This window comes from Globicephala melas, chromosome 15, assembly GCF_963455315.2.
Source record: "Globicephala melas chromosome 15, mGloMel1.2, whole genome shotgun sequence".
NCBI lineage: Eukaryota > Metazoa > Chordata > Mammalia > Artiodactyla > Delphinidae > Globicephala > Globicephala melas.
The window spans coordinates 72,482,701-72,497,897 of record NC_083328.1 but is presented as its reverse complement, the minus strand read 5'-3'; the positions used below and the strand labels follow the sequence as shown (position 1 = coordinate 72,497,897).

The window sequence follows — 15,197 nt, the reverse complement described above, 5'->3', positions numbered from 1 at the left end:
CCAGACGTGGTGGAGCAGAGACAAGCCATCCCTGTTGTTCCCAGTCTGGATTTCTGACCCACAGATTCCATGATTATAATAAAATGGTCGTTTTGAATTTGAAGTTTTGGAGTGAATTGTTATGCAGCAACGATAACCAGAAACAAGAGTTTAAACTATTGAGGGATAATTGATTTAAGCATCTTACGTGTATTTACAACTGCCTAATGAGTAGGGATTATTAAAATGTAGCCCCATTTTACGAGTGAGGCAAAGGGAAGTGAAGTAACTTGCTTGCATAATAAACAAATAAATAAAAGCAATAGGGCTGGGACTTCCCTGGAGGTCCAGTGGTTAAGACTTTGCCTTCCAGTGCAGAGGGTGAGGGTTTGATCCCTGGTCGGGGAGCTAAGATCCCACATGCCTTGTGGCCAAAAACCCAAAACATAAAACAGAAGCAATACAGTAACAAATTCAATAAAGACTTGAAAAATGGTCCACATCAAAAATAATCTTAAAAAAGAAATCAATAGTGCTTAAGGACACACACTAGCATACATCTGATCCGGAAGTCAAACTTATGGGGAAAACTGGGCTCTTATCCATCACACTCTACTGCCTTTCTGGCATGGAGAAGAGCCCAAGGAGGCCCCTTGGCCATTGCCATGTGACAATTCCTCCTTCATATGAGTATCTGGAATTGTCACCAGGAGACCTGGTACAGAAAGGCCTGGGCTGTTCCATTCCTGAGATAACCTATAGAAATCATATGATGAAAAAGGGCATGAAGTCGTTGATCTTTGATTTCTATGGCTTGCATTAAGTCAGGAAGATGTTTGCATGCCTGCTGTCAGGTTCTATCTCTCCTAGAGAATAGAGAATCCCTCTTCACTGGTTGTCCCAAATGAGAAAGGAAAAGTTCTAATTGGGCATTTTGGTAGGCATCTTCAAAAATGGCTTCCCTTGAGGGTAGGCAGGACCTAGTGACCCACTTCTAACAAATAGAATACAGAAAAAATGATGATTGTTATTCTAGAGATCAGGTTATAAAAGCGATTTCCATCTTGCTCACCCTCTCCTGATCTCTTCTTACTCACTCAGTCTGATGAAGCCACCTGTGTGCTGTGAGCTGCCCAGTGGAGAGTCCCACGTGGCAAGAATTGAGGGTGGCCTCCAAGCAATAGCCAGGAAGGAACTAAGGCCCTCATATTAACAGTCTGTGAGGAACTAAATCCTGCCACTAATCAAATAGTCATACAAACAAATAAAAAGGCAATGCAAAAGAGGAGAGATTCACAGGGGCACCAGGAATTTTCAAGGTTGTTTTTTTCCCTCCTATGAGAAGTCAGGGAGGGCTTCCCTGAGGAAGTGGCATTTGAGCTGAGAATGGAAGGATGCCTAGATTGGTCTAGGCAACAAAGAGAGGGAAGAGCACTTCTGACATGGGAAATAGCAGGTGCAAAGACCCCATGGCAGGAGGGAGCCTAGCAAGAATGAGACTGAGAGAAAGCAAACGTGTGCCCTGGGACTTGCAGAGGGGAGTTTGGTGGGAGATGAGTCTGAAAGAGGGACATAGGGCCTCATGCACGACCTCATGGATCTTTATCTGAAGCACAACAAGGAACCACTGAAAGGTTTTAAATAGGCTTCCTACCACAGAAGCCAGAACCAGTCTGACCATAGCAAGCCTGGGACTTGTAAATATGTTTGCACAGTGGATTTTCCAAGGAGGGTGTTGGAGGTCGGAAGGAACGAAAAGTACCCACCAAACTGAGAAGGTTTCTGGAGAATAAAAAACGAGGTAGGCAGCTGCATATAATCAATAGATCAGTTTATTATAGGGTAACTTACAGGGTAGGAACTGATGGACAGCAATCCACCCAGTGCATCTGCAGCTGCACTCTGAGCCTTCAAGGGGCCATTGGGACAACTTTATAGCTAACCTAGGGTATGGGGGCACATGCTTGGAAACAGGAAGTGTATTCCTAAGTCAAGATTTATGAATGGGTAACTAGTTCTGTAGGTACTAGGAGTACGTCAGCAAAGGTCTTCATCATTGTTTGGAGGCTAACGGAGCATAGAGGCCACCTGGACTTAAAGATCATTAAACAACATTTATTAACTACAAAGCCCTTGATGACAGAGAAAAGATTTACTATGCAGAACAGGCATAGGTAGGGTCAGTGGAAGGACAGCAGGAACTGTACGGACTCAAGATGGCATCAGTTATGCTAACAGCCATACAGAGGGGTTCAGACAGATTTGGTAACCGTGGAGATGATCATGTGGACACTAACAATTATGATAATGAAACTACAAACCTGGGAAACTGGGCACTATAAATAGAATTGTTTCTGGGTGAGCTTTAAATATGCTGGCTGATGAAAGGTGCTGGAAACCACATTATGTCAACACAAAGGGTCTGATGATGGAAAAGGTGACCTACCCTGTGCATGAATGAACGCAGGGACTGTGGAGCTGAGGGTTGGTGTCAGTCGTAGCAACCCTCAGACCCAAGGGCCTTTCTTCAATATTTCAAACAGGGTCTCAGTGATGGGGGAAGGAAAATGCACACGTGAAGTGTATGCAATCCACCAGGTACCCTCATGAGCAATATCTTATTTAATTTTAATAAGCTATTGCTAAAGTAAAACTAATTATCTTCTTTCTAAAGATGATGGATCTGAAACTCAGAGAAATAATGTTTGTTGCTGCATCACACAGTGTGACAGGCACTTGAGGCTGCCTCCACTATGTGTGAGAGTGAACACATATACATTAAAAAAAAAAAATCTGGGAAGAAACGTTATACAATAGTTGACGGGAGGGGCGCGGATTGATGACAGGGATAGGGGTTCTTCAATTTTTCTTGTGGACAAAACTGTGTATTGTAAGAATTTGTTATAGCCTGTATTAGGTTTGCAAATAAAATAAACAGTAAAAGTTTATTTGCTAATCACTCCCAGCTCGGCTTGGGTTCTGTCTCCTTTGAAAAACTCCGCAGCCTGATTATCCCCACCACCCTCTCTGACTCTCAATTACTATTATTATTTTTCTGTAAGATGGGCTTTCATCATTTAACTTTATTCCTCCTGAATGCACTCAATAAACACTAGTGTAAGCTGTTATTGGGGGGCAATTCAGGAGCCCAGGGACGAGGAGTTCCAAGAAGAGAACTCCTGGGGGTGCAGCTTTCCGGGATCCATAAAGACTCCTGAGGAGAGCAGATTCCGAAAAAGTTTTTCCTCGAGAAGCACCGAAGCTTTCCGAAAATAGCCGAAGAGCTGGGATGCAGGGGCCAACAAAGCCGACCGCGAGAGTCACCAAGGGCTTCCGGAAAGAGCCGAGGAGTGGAAAGAGCGGTTTACCGAGAGTTTACGGAGATAGCCGAAGAGCAGGGAGGCGGGGCCACTAGGCTTCGAAAAGAGCCGAAAGGTTGGGAGGAGGAACCAGTTCCACAAGGCGGAAGTGTCGGCGTTCGAGTGGCCGAAGAGCTCCGAGGATTTCCGGAGCTAGCCGAAGAAGCTCCGACAGTTTCCGGAGAGGGCCGAGGGTCTCCAAGCGGCTATGCCGAGGCGCAAACATGGCGGAGGTAGGTCGTGTTGACAGTGAGCTGAACGAGGGGCTGGCGCCCGCGGCCGAAGCACTGGTAGCGGCCCGGGAGCGGAGCAGACGCTTCTTAAGCGGCCTAGAGCTGGTGAAGCAGGGCGCCGAGGCGCGCGTGTTCCGCGGCCGCTTCCAGGGCCGCGCGGCCGTGGTGAAGTACCGCTTCCCCAAGGGCTACCGACACCCGGCGCTGGAGGCGCGGCTCGGCCGGCGACGGACGGTGCAGGAGGCCCGGGCGCTGCTCCGCTGTCGCCGCGCAGGTGAGGCGGCCCGGCTTGGGGGCGTGGGGGACGCGGGTAAGGGGCTCCCCTGCGCTGCGGGCCGCGATTTGCCTCAGTTTCTCTGTTTGTACCTTCTGCATGGCTTTCCGTTAAGAAATGTGATCCTTTTATCCTTCTTTTCGTTCATTAACTCTTCAGAAGCCGCTTGGCCTTGCAGCGACTAGCATTTGTCCCGGAGCCATTGGCGCCTGGTTCAGTTCTGGCTCTGCCACTCTTGCTCAGCGTTGCGCATGTCATTTAACTGCCCTGAACCTCGGTTTCCCCATTTGTACCGTCTCAATTTTCGATCGTTATCTTTTTTTCCTTTTAAGAAGCAGACGTAATTACAGGTACTTGCCCAGGAGCCAGGCTCTCTGGGTTCAAATACTCCGCTGCTTCATATATAGCCTTTCAGCAAAGTTATATAACCTCAGCCTCAGTTTCCTCACATGTAAAGGGAAGTCATTGTAGCTATATCCATCTCATAGGGATGTTGTGGCCATTAGACGAGATGTGTATGCCATGTATTATGTTTGAACATAGGACTGACTTGTGGCGCTCAGTAAACATTAGATTTCATTCAACTGTTTATTTTTTCATTAAAACATCATTGCACCATGACCGTAAACCTTGTCCTCAGATGAGAAACGTAGGCTCAGAGGAGTAACTTGCCCAAGCGACCCAGCCAGGCTCTCAGCCCATATCCCTCTGACCCAGAAACACTGGCTTTTCACTTTTACACTTCCTACCTTTGTTTCTGTCATTGGTATTTTTTAGGTGTCTGCTGTACTCCAAGACACTGTTAGGTGCAGGGAGATCTGGAGGAAATTCAGTAGCGGACAAGCAGATGCACCTCTGCCCTTGATCATATTTAACGACATTATTCACGTGTTCATATTTTCTATTTTCACCCTCTCCAAGATCTAAGTTCTGTTAAGCAGGGATCATGCCTGCTTTGTTTTCTGCTGTATCCCAACAGATTTGTCTCCAGTATCTAGAAGTGTCTTGAGGGTGATTGACATTCAATGAAGATTCATTGAATCTTCAAATTCAGAGAAGTCATTGAATTATTGGAAGTATTGATCGCATGTTATAGAAGCAGAAATGGCAGCTTAGAGAAATTAATGTGACTTTAAAGTTATACGGCTAATAAGGAAGGGAGCAGGGATTTAAACTTGTCCTTCCTCTCTATAAAGATGAATCTCTAAGCCGGCACATGGCTTGGCCTCCTGCTGGTGTCCTTGTCAGGTAGAAACGGCTCTGACTGGGCTGTGCTTACCCTTCTGGCTCTTTATTTTGTATTGTATTTTAGCGAATAAGTATGACAAATGAAGTCCAATCATAAAGGGTGGAAGGGAGGAGGGAGCTTTGGCTCTGCTCACCTTAGCTATGGGGTGGTCTTAGCACAGTCCTGCAGGGGAAACTTCCAGAGAAGTTAAGCTCTACCATTCTGCAGCATTCCTAAATCTTTTTCCCGAAATACGCAGATACACACTGTAAAAAACTGGCTCAGTCTTTGAAAATTAAGCTTACTATTTAAAAAAAAAAAAGAAGTATCTAATTCAATGACCCCTTATGTCTTGGTTGCAGGAATATGTGCCCCGGTTGTCTTTTTTGTGGACCATGCTTCCAACTGCTTATTCATGGAAGAAATTGAAGGCTCAGTGACTGTTCGAGATTATATCGAATCCACCATGGAGACTGAAAAATCTCCCCAAAGTCTCTTTGGCTTAGCCAAGGCAATCGGACAGGTTTTGGCTCGAATGCACGATGAAGACGTCATTCATGGTGATCTCACCACGTCCAACATGCTCCTGAAACCTCCCCTGGAACAGCTGAACATCGTGCTCATAGACTTTGGGCTGAGTTTCATTTCAGCACTTCCGGAAGATAAGGGAGTTGACCTGTACGTGCTAGAGAAAGCCTTCCTTAGTACCCATCCCAACACCGAGACTGTGTTTGAAGCCTTTCTGAAGAGCTACTCCGCTGCCTCCAAAAAGGCCAGGCCAGTGCTTAAAAAATTAGATGAGGTGCGCCTGAGAGGGAGAAAGAGGTCCATGGTGGGGTAGAAGAATTCTGTGACGACCACAGACGGTTAAGCTGTTCACAGTAACTTTGAAGGAATGCTCTGAATATGAGATTCGACCTAAATAAAGGTGGTGGGATATTTTTAGGTGCCGTCTGTGATCATGCTTCTTAGGCATTGTCATCTGCGGTTGACTGTTCTCAAGAGCTTACTCTGTACATAAGACATGTCTGGCAGAACTGGGCATTCAGAATAAATCTCAGGCTTTCTCTGCAATTGTGCCGTGTACACCTCAGATCAAGGGCATGGCGTTACAAAACAGTGAACCACATACTGAGAACCTTATTCTGTTTTCAGTCCTGGTGAGGCAAGGACAGTCTCAGTTGGTGACAGTATGTCTTTATCAGCCCTCTAACCCAGCCTTTTTTGTTGTTGTGTTCATGACAGACTCCTCTTTGAAACCAGTACAGTGGGTTACAACCAGCATTTTAAGAAAGAAATGGAATCAGAGATTAGAAAATATCAGAGCACATTACATGTAGTATTGTAAGTATTGTTTTATGAAACTTGTTTGAAATGTGTATATAGACAATGGTATGTACTAGGTTTTGATGTAAAATACAGTTCTTTTTGAGGGTCATGGTAAAAAAAAATGATGAAAAATGCCGCTTAACTCCAATTTCTCCTTTTTAAAAAAAGCAGGCTCATAGCTTTCAGGCAACTGAAATTTATGTATTTCTGTACAAGACTTTTTTTTTTTTTTTTTTTGCGGTACGCGGGCCTCTCACTGTTGCGGCCTCTCCCATTGCGGAGCACAGGCTCCGGATGCGCAGGCTCAGTGGCCACGGCTCATGGGCCCAGCCACTCCGTGGCATGTGGGATCTTCCCAGACCGGGCTCAAACCCGTGTCCCCTGCATCAGCAGGTGGACTCTTAACCACTACGCCACCAGGGAAGCCCCTGTACAAGACTTTTTATTTTTGTTGCTCTGTGTTTTTATGGCTGTCTTCTAATTAAGAAGTGATTGGTATAAATTTCCTTTTAATTTCTATAGGTAAAAAAGCCGGTTTATATCAAAGACAGTAAGTAGATTGAGCAAAGATAGTGAAGTAGCTTGGAAATGACTGAAGTTTGATAAAACCTGGTTTAAGAGAAGGTGCAGGAAAACTGTATTAAGATGCAAAGTACCGCGAATTAGCTCACACTTATCCTTGCCCAGTTTCTTCCCCCAAAGAATTTGTGTGTGTGTTGGGAGGGAGGTGGGTATAATAAAACACTTTCTTCCTGTAAGCTCTAACTAGCAAGTCAATATTTTGAGTGTGGGCACTGTACTGGGTACCAGGTGCAATGATGAGCAAGATGGACAAGCATGTTCTCATGGAGTGAACATTCTGGAGCAACTTGGACTGTGTCAGTTTTGTTCACCACAGTTATCACTCTGCACACGGCAGATGCCCAGGAATGAAAGAAAACTTCCCTTTCTGGGTAGTGGTGACTGGTTGAGAGAACTGACATCATTGTTTGGTTACTACACGTCAGGCATTGAATCTAAAACAACGCTAAATTAGGTATTGTCACCATTCGATAGAGAAACGGGCTCAGAAGGGGGGGAGCTTGTCCAAGATGTCACAGGTAGCAAGGAGTACTTTTCCCTGGCTCCAAAGCCCGTATGCTCTCCACTGATCCTTTAGGAAATGAGATGCATTTCAATATATGACACATATTATTATAATATGTGTTGGCATTATGTTACACTATTTTCAAATAATTCCAAGGCCACAGGAGCTGGCCATAATTTTTTTCAATGAATATTCTCAACGTGGCTGAGGGCTTATTCCCCAGTTTCCTCATATACTGTACAGCTAATATGGCTAATCTCTACCTCGTGGGGAGAATGGTTGAGCCACGCGTGCAGCTGTTAAGTCAGCGGATACCTAGCGCTCGCTGTGTGCCAGGCACTGGAGATACAGAGGGGACACGAATGTCTCTGGAAACAAACTGAGTCCCTAAGACAATTTCAGACAGTGATGAGGGCTGTAAAGCAGCGGCCCCCAACCTTTCTGCCGCCAGGGACCGGTTTCGTGGAAGACAGTTTTACCCGGGGGTTGGGGATGCTGGTTGAGGCGGTCCTGCCAGCGATGGGGAGGAATGGGGGGTAGCAGATGAAGCTTCGCTCGCTCGCCCGCCGCTTACCTCCTGCTGTGTGGCCCGGTTCCTAGCAGGCTACGGACCGGTACTTGGTCCTGATCCGAGGCCCGGGGGTCGGGGACCCCTGCTGTAAAGGATGCTGAGATTCTGAGTGACCTCGAGTGGAGGGAGAGGGAGGAGTGGTCAGGGAAAGCCTCGATGAGGTGACCTTGGGAGTAAGACGTGACGGAGAACCAGGAGATGGGGTGTGGGACTCCAGGTACCGAGTTGGTGAAGGAGGAGCATCCCTGAGGGACAGCAAGGCTGGTGGGGCTGGTTTGCCACCAAGCAAGGAGGAGGAGCAGGAAGTGAGATCGGAGAGGTGGGTAAGTGCTGGGTCACGCAGGGCCGAGTAACAAGGCTGGGTTTTTATTCTTAATGCAGCTCAGGAGGTTTTAAACCAGGAACATCTGATGTACATTGTGAAAGGATGACATTGGTAGAAAAAAAAAAACTGCAAGGGGCCAGAGTGGAGGCAAGAAAACAGTGAGAAGGTTAGCCTGTGATGAGGATAGACCAGGTGGAGGTGTCGGCAAGCATGCCGCAAGCCATGTGGCGGTCACCGGGGTATGTGACACGGTGGCCAGCGGCTGTGGGAGTGGCGGCAGCAGCAGCAGGGAAGCAAAAATGACCTCTGCAGGCATTAAGAGGGAGAGGGAGACGCCGGAGGCTGGAGACACTTCACACGTGTTCCCAGCAGGAGTATTTCCTGTCTTCATACTCAGCCTGTGGCCAGGGCAGGGAAATAAGGATTAACAAGCCTTCCTAGGGGAGCAGTGGATTCTTCTCCTAGTTCAGTGTCTCACAGAGGGCTAAGGAACCCTCTGCAATCCCAGATCCCTCAAAGTCCACAGGGGACAGACAGCCTGTGCTTTGCACCGATGAGCCAATGGCACCAGCAGCAGCATGTGAATTCCCACCGGTTATAACAAGGGTTATAACGGATGAGGAAACACTCTTAGCAGTGAGAAGTAGGACGTCCTAGGGTCACAATAAGTGACAGAGCTGGCATTCAAGCCCACATTTTTAACAACAGTTTATTGAGCAGTCACTAAGTTCTTTGTGTGCATTAACCCATCTTACAGAGGAGACAACTGAGGCACGGAGAAATTCAGTCTTGCCCAAGGTAACACTGCTAATGAATGGCAGAGCCAGGGAAATGTGATGTGGCATAGATGTGTCCAACACTGAAAAGGACACAGGCCCACATCTCCTGGGAAATTGTGGCCAGTCCACTGGCCACAGAATGCAGTTACCCAAGCCTGGCCTACTGAGTGCCCCGTATAGGCGTGCTCTTATTAAATGATCTGAGCTGGCCGAGAGGAGATGGGACCACCTGCGCTCATGAGGCACGTGGGCTGTAATCTCTGCCATAACTGAGGACGTTAGCCTGAATCCTGATCCTGGTTCCAATACAATCTTATTTACAAAAACAGGCAGCTGGTTTGTGGGCCACACTTTGATGTTTTAAAATATTACATTAACATATTGGTCTCAGTTAACTGAGTTTTAGGGGCCCCCTTAAGTTTGTGCCCTAGGCAGGTGCTTCTCTTGCCTTGCCAGAGCCCTGACCCTGCCATCACCAACTGACAGAGCCCCTGACAGTGAGTGCCCACGTCCTTACAAGGGCCTGCCCCAACCCTCTTTCTGGAACTGGGTATCTCCTCTTTTGTCTTGAATTCAGGGCCCTGCAACTCCAAAGGACTGAATTCCCCTTTCCCCGAACCCGGTGGAGTGGCTCTCCTTCGCCACCAGAGGTCGCAAGTTACCGTCATTCTCTGTGCAAAGAAGTCAAAAAGAAACTTCCCTCCCCTTCCATCCTCTTTCACTTCCTTCTCTCCTCCCCTCCTCTTCCTCCTCTGTCCTCCTCCCCTCTGCCTCCCTTGTTCTCTTTCCTCTCCTTCCCTCTCCTCTTGCTGTCTCCCTCCCTCCCTCCCTCCCTCTCTCCCTCTCTCCCTTGAACTTGTTCATTTATTCACTCAACACCTTAGCTGAGTGTCCAGATGTGGTGGGCACCATGCTTATCACTCAGGATCCTGGTGAGCAAGACAGACCACACGTGGGGACGTCTAGTTCCCTCCTGCCTTGATTTTGTCATGCGTTCTCTCACTCACTTGCTCACTCACTAGGCATTTAGCAAGCGTGTTGGCTGTGTCCAGCTCAGTGCCAGATCCCGAAGAAGCTACAGTGACGAGGAAGTCCCCCTACCACCATCCCAGTGCCGCTGCAATCAATGGTTTCCCCACTGCTCCCTGTCCCCCCCCCGCCCTGCCCCACTTCTGCCCTGGACCCCCCTGCATCCTTCCTCAGCAGCCAGAGACACCCTTGTAAAGCCAGAGGATGCCACTTCCCTCTTCAGAAGTGTGACGGCTTCCATCCCATGTCTCCTTGCTCACCAGCTGCATGGCTTGGGACCCCCTCACTGTACCTCTGAGCCACAGTGTCCTCATCTGTAAAATGGACTAACAGTGGTGTCTACCTCGTGGAGCTGCTGTGAGCACTCTGCTGGGTCGGAATTCCCAGGAAGCACACTCAGCGATGCAGTTTAGCATGTAGGATGTTTATTAAGGTGTCAGCCTCCAGAGAAGGGAAGGGAGAGAAGGAAGCAAGGGAGAGCGGGGGCAGAAGTGGGGCTGAGAGGCAGACCCAACAACAGCCTCAGCCAGCTTCCCCGCCGGGTGAAGGGGGGTGTCTGCAGCTACAGTGGCCCTGCAGAGATGTCCCAAGTTGGGCAGAGATGGCCAGGCCTTCATAATCTCACATCACCCAGACATGAGCGGGCCACCCCTGGAAGGGTGTGGGCTTGGATGAGGCCACTCTGCTTGTGACTCGATTCCTGAAGGGGAGACAGATGAAGGCTGCCTGCTGACTACATCTGCATCTGGGGCAAGCGGTCCTTCCTTGTAGAGGAACTGGGTCTCACATCAACGCCCCCATAAGCATTAATGAAATAATGTACGTAGAGCCCTACTGCAGTGCTTGGCACATGGCAACAATTAGCTGTTGTTGTTATTATTATATAATTTACATTGCTACTATTTTTAGAGACCAACAAACAGGCAATTATAATACAGCATCATTTGCTTCACTTTATAAGCCAAGAATACACAGGTGCACATTGCCTGGCCCCAACCCTAATCTATCTGAATCAAAAGGTCTCAGGCTGGGCTGAGAATTTTCATTTCTAACAAGTTCCCAGGTGATGCTGAGGCTGCTGTTCTGAGACCACTGCCCTAAGGGAAATCAAGGTGTTTCACGGGAAGATCAGGAAATGGATGCTGGTAGGGCAGAAAGAATAGTTCTTTGCTCTACCCCTTTTACAGAAGAGGAAGCTGAGGCTCACAGATGCTAAGCACCTTGCCTAGAGTCATCAGCCTGTATGGTAGAGACTGTGCTAGACATTGTCTGTTGCCTACTAAAAGCCAGCCCCCTTGTTGCTTTTGGACAGAGCCTGGATTTGTCCAGGTATTTATTAGGTGCAGATGACTTTATCTCAGAGAAGCCCAGATTGGTCCCTGATATAGGGGTGGGCATGTGACCTTTTTCTGGCCAGTAAGATACAAGAGAAACTTGCAAAGTTTGCTTTTGGGGAAGATTTTGCTTCTTACAGAAGGTGAGAGAATTCCAATCCAAGAGCATGGGATATCTTTCTGACCCCCTCTTCTCACTTTGGGCCAGCCACACGGTTCTTCCAATAGGCAGTCATGCTCCCATCTCAGGGCCATTGTACTTGCTGTTCCCTTTGCCTGTCACACTGTTCCTCACACATCCTCACATGGCTACCGCCTTCACTTCCTTCAATTCTCTGTCAAACACCACTTTGTCTTCCATGAGCACCCTGTATAGAAGCTAACACCCCCAGCCTCAGCCCTCCCCATCACCTCCCCAGCTTTGTCTCCATCCCATTCACAAGCACCTACTACCATTTATATTCACTTGCTCATTTGCTTCTTGTATGCTCTGGGGGGCAGAGGGTCCTGTTTGCTGCACTGTCTCAGCCCTTGTTTCTCTATTGGTGCCTGGAAGGTAGTGGGTGCTCAGTAAACATTTACTGAATTGAGTTGGATTCCCTTATACAAGCCCAGCCTGCTTGTTGGAAAAAAAACCAAGGAGCTACGTGAGCCTTCCTCCCCTATGCCAAACACACACACACACACACACACACACACACACACACACACACACACACACACACACACACACACACACACACACACACACACTACCCACAGTCTTCCCTGCTGGAGGCAAAGCAGAGTAGGGTCCTGGCCTGCAGCTTGGAACAAAAAACAGTCAGAAGCCTGGGGGTTTGGTGCCGATCAAAGGCCTCCTGATGTTTGTAAACCTTTGCTCTCTGCCCGGGATAGAGGGGGTTAGGGGATGGCCCAGAATCCAGAGTTAGTTGTAGCTCCAGGCCAGGGGAGTCCGGGCCCTGCCCCTTTCCCCGTAGAGAGGGAAGGCCCTGAGAGGTCAAGTTGCTTGACTCCCTCCCTCCAGGGTATCTCAAGGGGTGACTTATCCCCTCCCCAGCCTCAGCCCACCTGCTGAGACTTGCTTCAAAGCCAGTATTGCTCTTGGAGCCGTAGAGGCCTTGACCAAGATGTCACGCTGAAAGATGCTGACCGTGGTACGGGGCTCAGTGAAGGGAGTGGGGGAGGCACTGAGAGTCCCTTCCGTGCAGGTGAAGTGGAAACTGGTGCCCATACTCTCCCCTCAGGCCCTCTCCCCTCTCCCTGCTTTATGTTCCTTCATAGCACTAAGCACCGTGTGATGTGCTATATATGTCACTCATGCATCTCGTTACAGAGCTGCCAAAATAAAACCTCTATGAGAGCAGAGGCTTTTGCTTCATTCGATCACTGCCAGAGCCCCAGCGCCCAGAAAGATGCCTGGTACATAGTATGGGCTCAATTCATATTTGTTGAACGAATGATATGCATGATTCTGGTCGATGTTCATAGTAATAAAATACACTTTATTTAAAGCATGTTCAACTATTCAATAGTTGATTGAACCCCTGCTATGTCCCAGGCACTGGGACTGTAGCACAGTACAATCTGGACTCCTTATTCTCATGGGGCTTCATCTAGGAGGGAATAATTTCAAATGGTGAGTCATGCTGTGAAGGAACAACTGAGGGGATTTTATACAGAGGGAGTGTTGTAGAGTTGAGGAAGGCTACGTTTCATTAAATTAGGTAGTCACGGAGGCCCTTCTGAGGAGGTGACATCTGAATTGAGACCTGAGTGAGGAGAAGGAACCAGCCACTATGAAGGGATGGTGGGGAAGGAGTGGGGAGGAGAGATCCAGGCAGAGGGAGCAGTCAGTGCAAGAACTTGGCATGTTCAAGGAGCAGGAAGAAGGTCACAAAGAGGGTGGCACCCAGTGGTTGAGGGGAAGGCAGGTGGGACATGGTGTTGAAGTATTAGGCAGGATTCAGTCATTCATGTAAGTGACCAGCACAGTGCTTGGCACATAGCAAGCCCCTTAGTAACTGAGCTGATGTGTATAATTAGTGTGCGTGTACACACACACACACACACACACACACACTTTACAGAGGTTGTAATTTGCATATTAAAAAGGGGGGTAGTGGGCTTCCCTGGTGGCGCAGTGGTTGAGAGTCCACCTGCCGATGCAGGGGACATGGGTTCATGCCCTGGTCCGGGAAGATCCCACATGCCGCGGAGCAGCTGGGCCCGTGAGCCATGGCCGCTGAGCCTGTGCGTCCGGAGCCCGTGCTCCGCAACGGGAGAGGCCACAACAGTGAGAGGCCTGCGTACCATCTGTCCAATGGGCATACCAATGGGAATGAAAATAAATGGTAGTCAAACCATCCTCTGACTGTGGAAGTTCTTTAAGAATTCCCTCCCCTGACACACACAAAAGATAAAACACACCAAAAAAAGGAAAAGAAAGAATTCCCTCCCACACTCTACTTTCTTTTCAGTGGAAAGGGGGGAAGAAACAAAGGCAGGGAGCTAATTAGTGGGTCCAGCCTTGGAGCCCCCTTGTCCCCTGTAGAGTTCTAAGTCATCCAGCTAGAGGCCTCATGTCTGCACTCTCCTTCCTATAAGAAGCTCTTCTCCAGGTGAGAAAAGTAATAGTGGTGGTAACATTTACCTATTGCTGTGTGACAAACTGCTCCAAAACATAATGGCATAAAACAACCATTTATTGTGTTTGCAGATTATGTGGGTCAGAACTTTGGACAGGGCAACCCAGGGGTGTCGTGTTTTTTTTTTTTTTTAACCGAGGAATGTCTTTGATCTACCACATCTGGGGCCTTAGTTGAAAGGCAAAGGGCTGGAATTATCTGAAGGCTCGTTCACTCATATGCCAGTTAGTTATTGCTAGTGGCTTCTTGGGTTTCTCTCCATGTGGTTTTACTGCCTGGTTTAGTTTGAACTCCAGATATGACAGCTGGGTTTCAAGGGCGAGAGTCTCAAAGAGTGCGGGAACCAGGCAGAAGCTGTACCCACTTTATGGCTCAACCTTGGAAATCACATCGCATCCATTCTGCCATGTTCTGTTGGTTGGTGCATCACAAGCCCCCACCCACTTTCCAGAGGTGGGGACATAGACCCCCAACTCTCAGTGCAAAGTGTTAATCACATTGTAAGAGGAGCATATGGGATGCACACATAGGATGGAAGATATATATTGGTGCTGTCCTTGGAAAATCTGCCACAAGCAGAATAACAATGGCCAATTGTTGCACACTTACTGTATGCAAGTGCTGTGCTCTACGCTCGCCTGTTAATCCTCCCAACCTCCCTATGAGTTACATACAATTTTTGTTCTCATTTCAGATAAGGAAACTGAGGCCCAATGGGTTGCATAACAAGCAAGTGGCAGCCAGAATTTGAGTGTTGCTTCATGCAGTGCGGTGTGACAGGCTCAATAAGGTAATGAAAATGGATTATGATAAGGATTAAATAAATTAATACATGTAAAGTGCTGCAAAGAGTGCCTCACACATAGTTAAGTGCAGTATATGTGCTTGCTATTATTAATGCTATCATTATTATTATTACTACATTTGAGTCACCAGATTGAAACCTCTGCTCTAATAGAAGATATTTGTACTCTGAATCTCTCAGCTGGTTCCAGAAACAGGGAGCCAGTCCAGGGGCGCTG

General features: G+C 47.9%; 2 protein-coding genes across 3 annotated transcripts in view; both read left to right on the top strand.

Moving 5' to 3' along the window:
- The first annotated feature begins 3,511 nt into the window (after positions 1-3,511).
- On the top strand, positions 3,512-7,167 carry TP53RK (TP53 regulating kinase). Its single transcript, XM_030848826.2, has 2 exons — positions 3,512-3,845; positions 5,436-7,167. The coding sequence occupies exons 1-2, from the start codon at positions 3,563-3,565 to the stop codon at positions 5,912-5,914; spliced, it is 762 nt and encodes a 253-aa protein (XP_030704686.1). The 5' UTR covers positions 3,512-3,562; the 3' UTR covers positions 5,915-7,167.
- The window catches only part of SLC13A3 (solute carrier family 13 member 3), a 93,299-nt gene continuing 84,383 nt past the window's right edge, over positions 6,282-15,197 (top strand). Inside the window, exons 1-2 of one of the 2 annotated variants that reach the window (XM_060284008.1) lie at positions 6,282-6,417; positions 14,870-14,965. In XM_060284008.1, coding sequence (XP_060139991.1) covers positions 14,889-14,965 — 77 coding nt within the window. In that variant the 5' untranslated portion in view covers positions 6,282-6,417; positions 14,870-14,888. The remainder of the gene's footprint in view (positions 6,418-14,869; positions 14,966-15,197) is intronic. The other variant, XM_060284007.1, reaches the window with a different exon arrangement.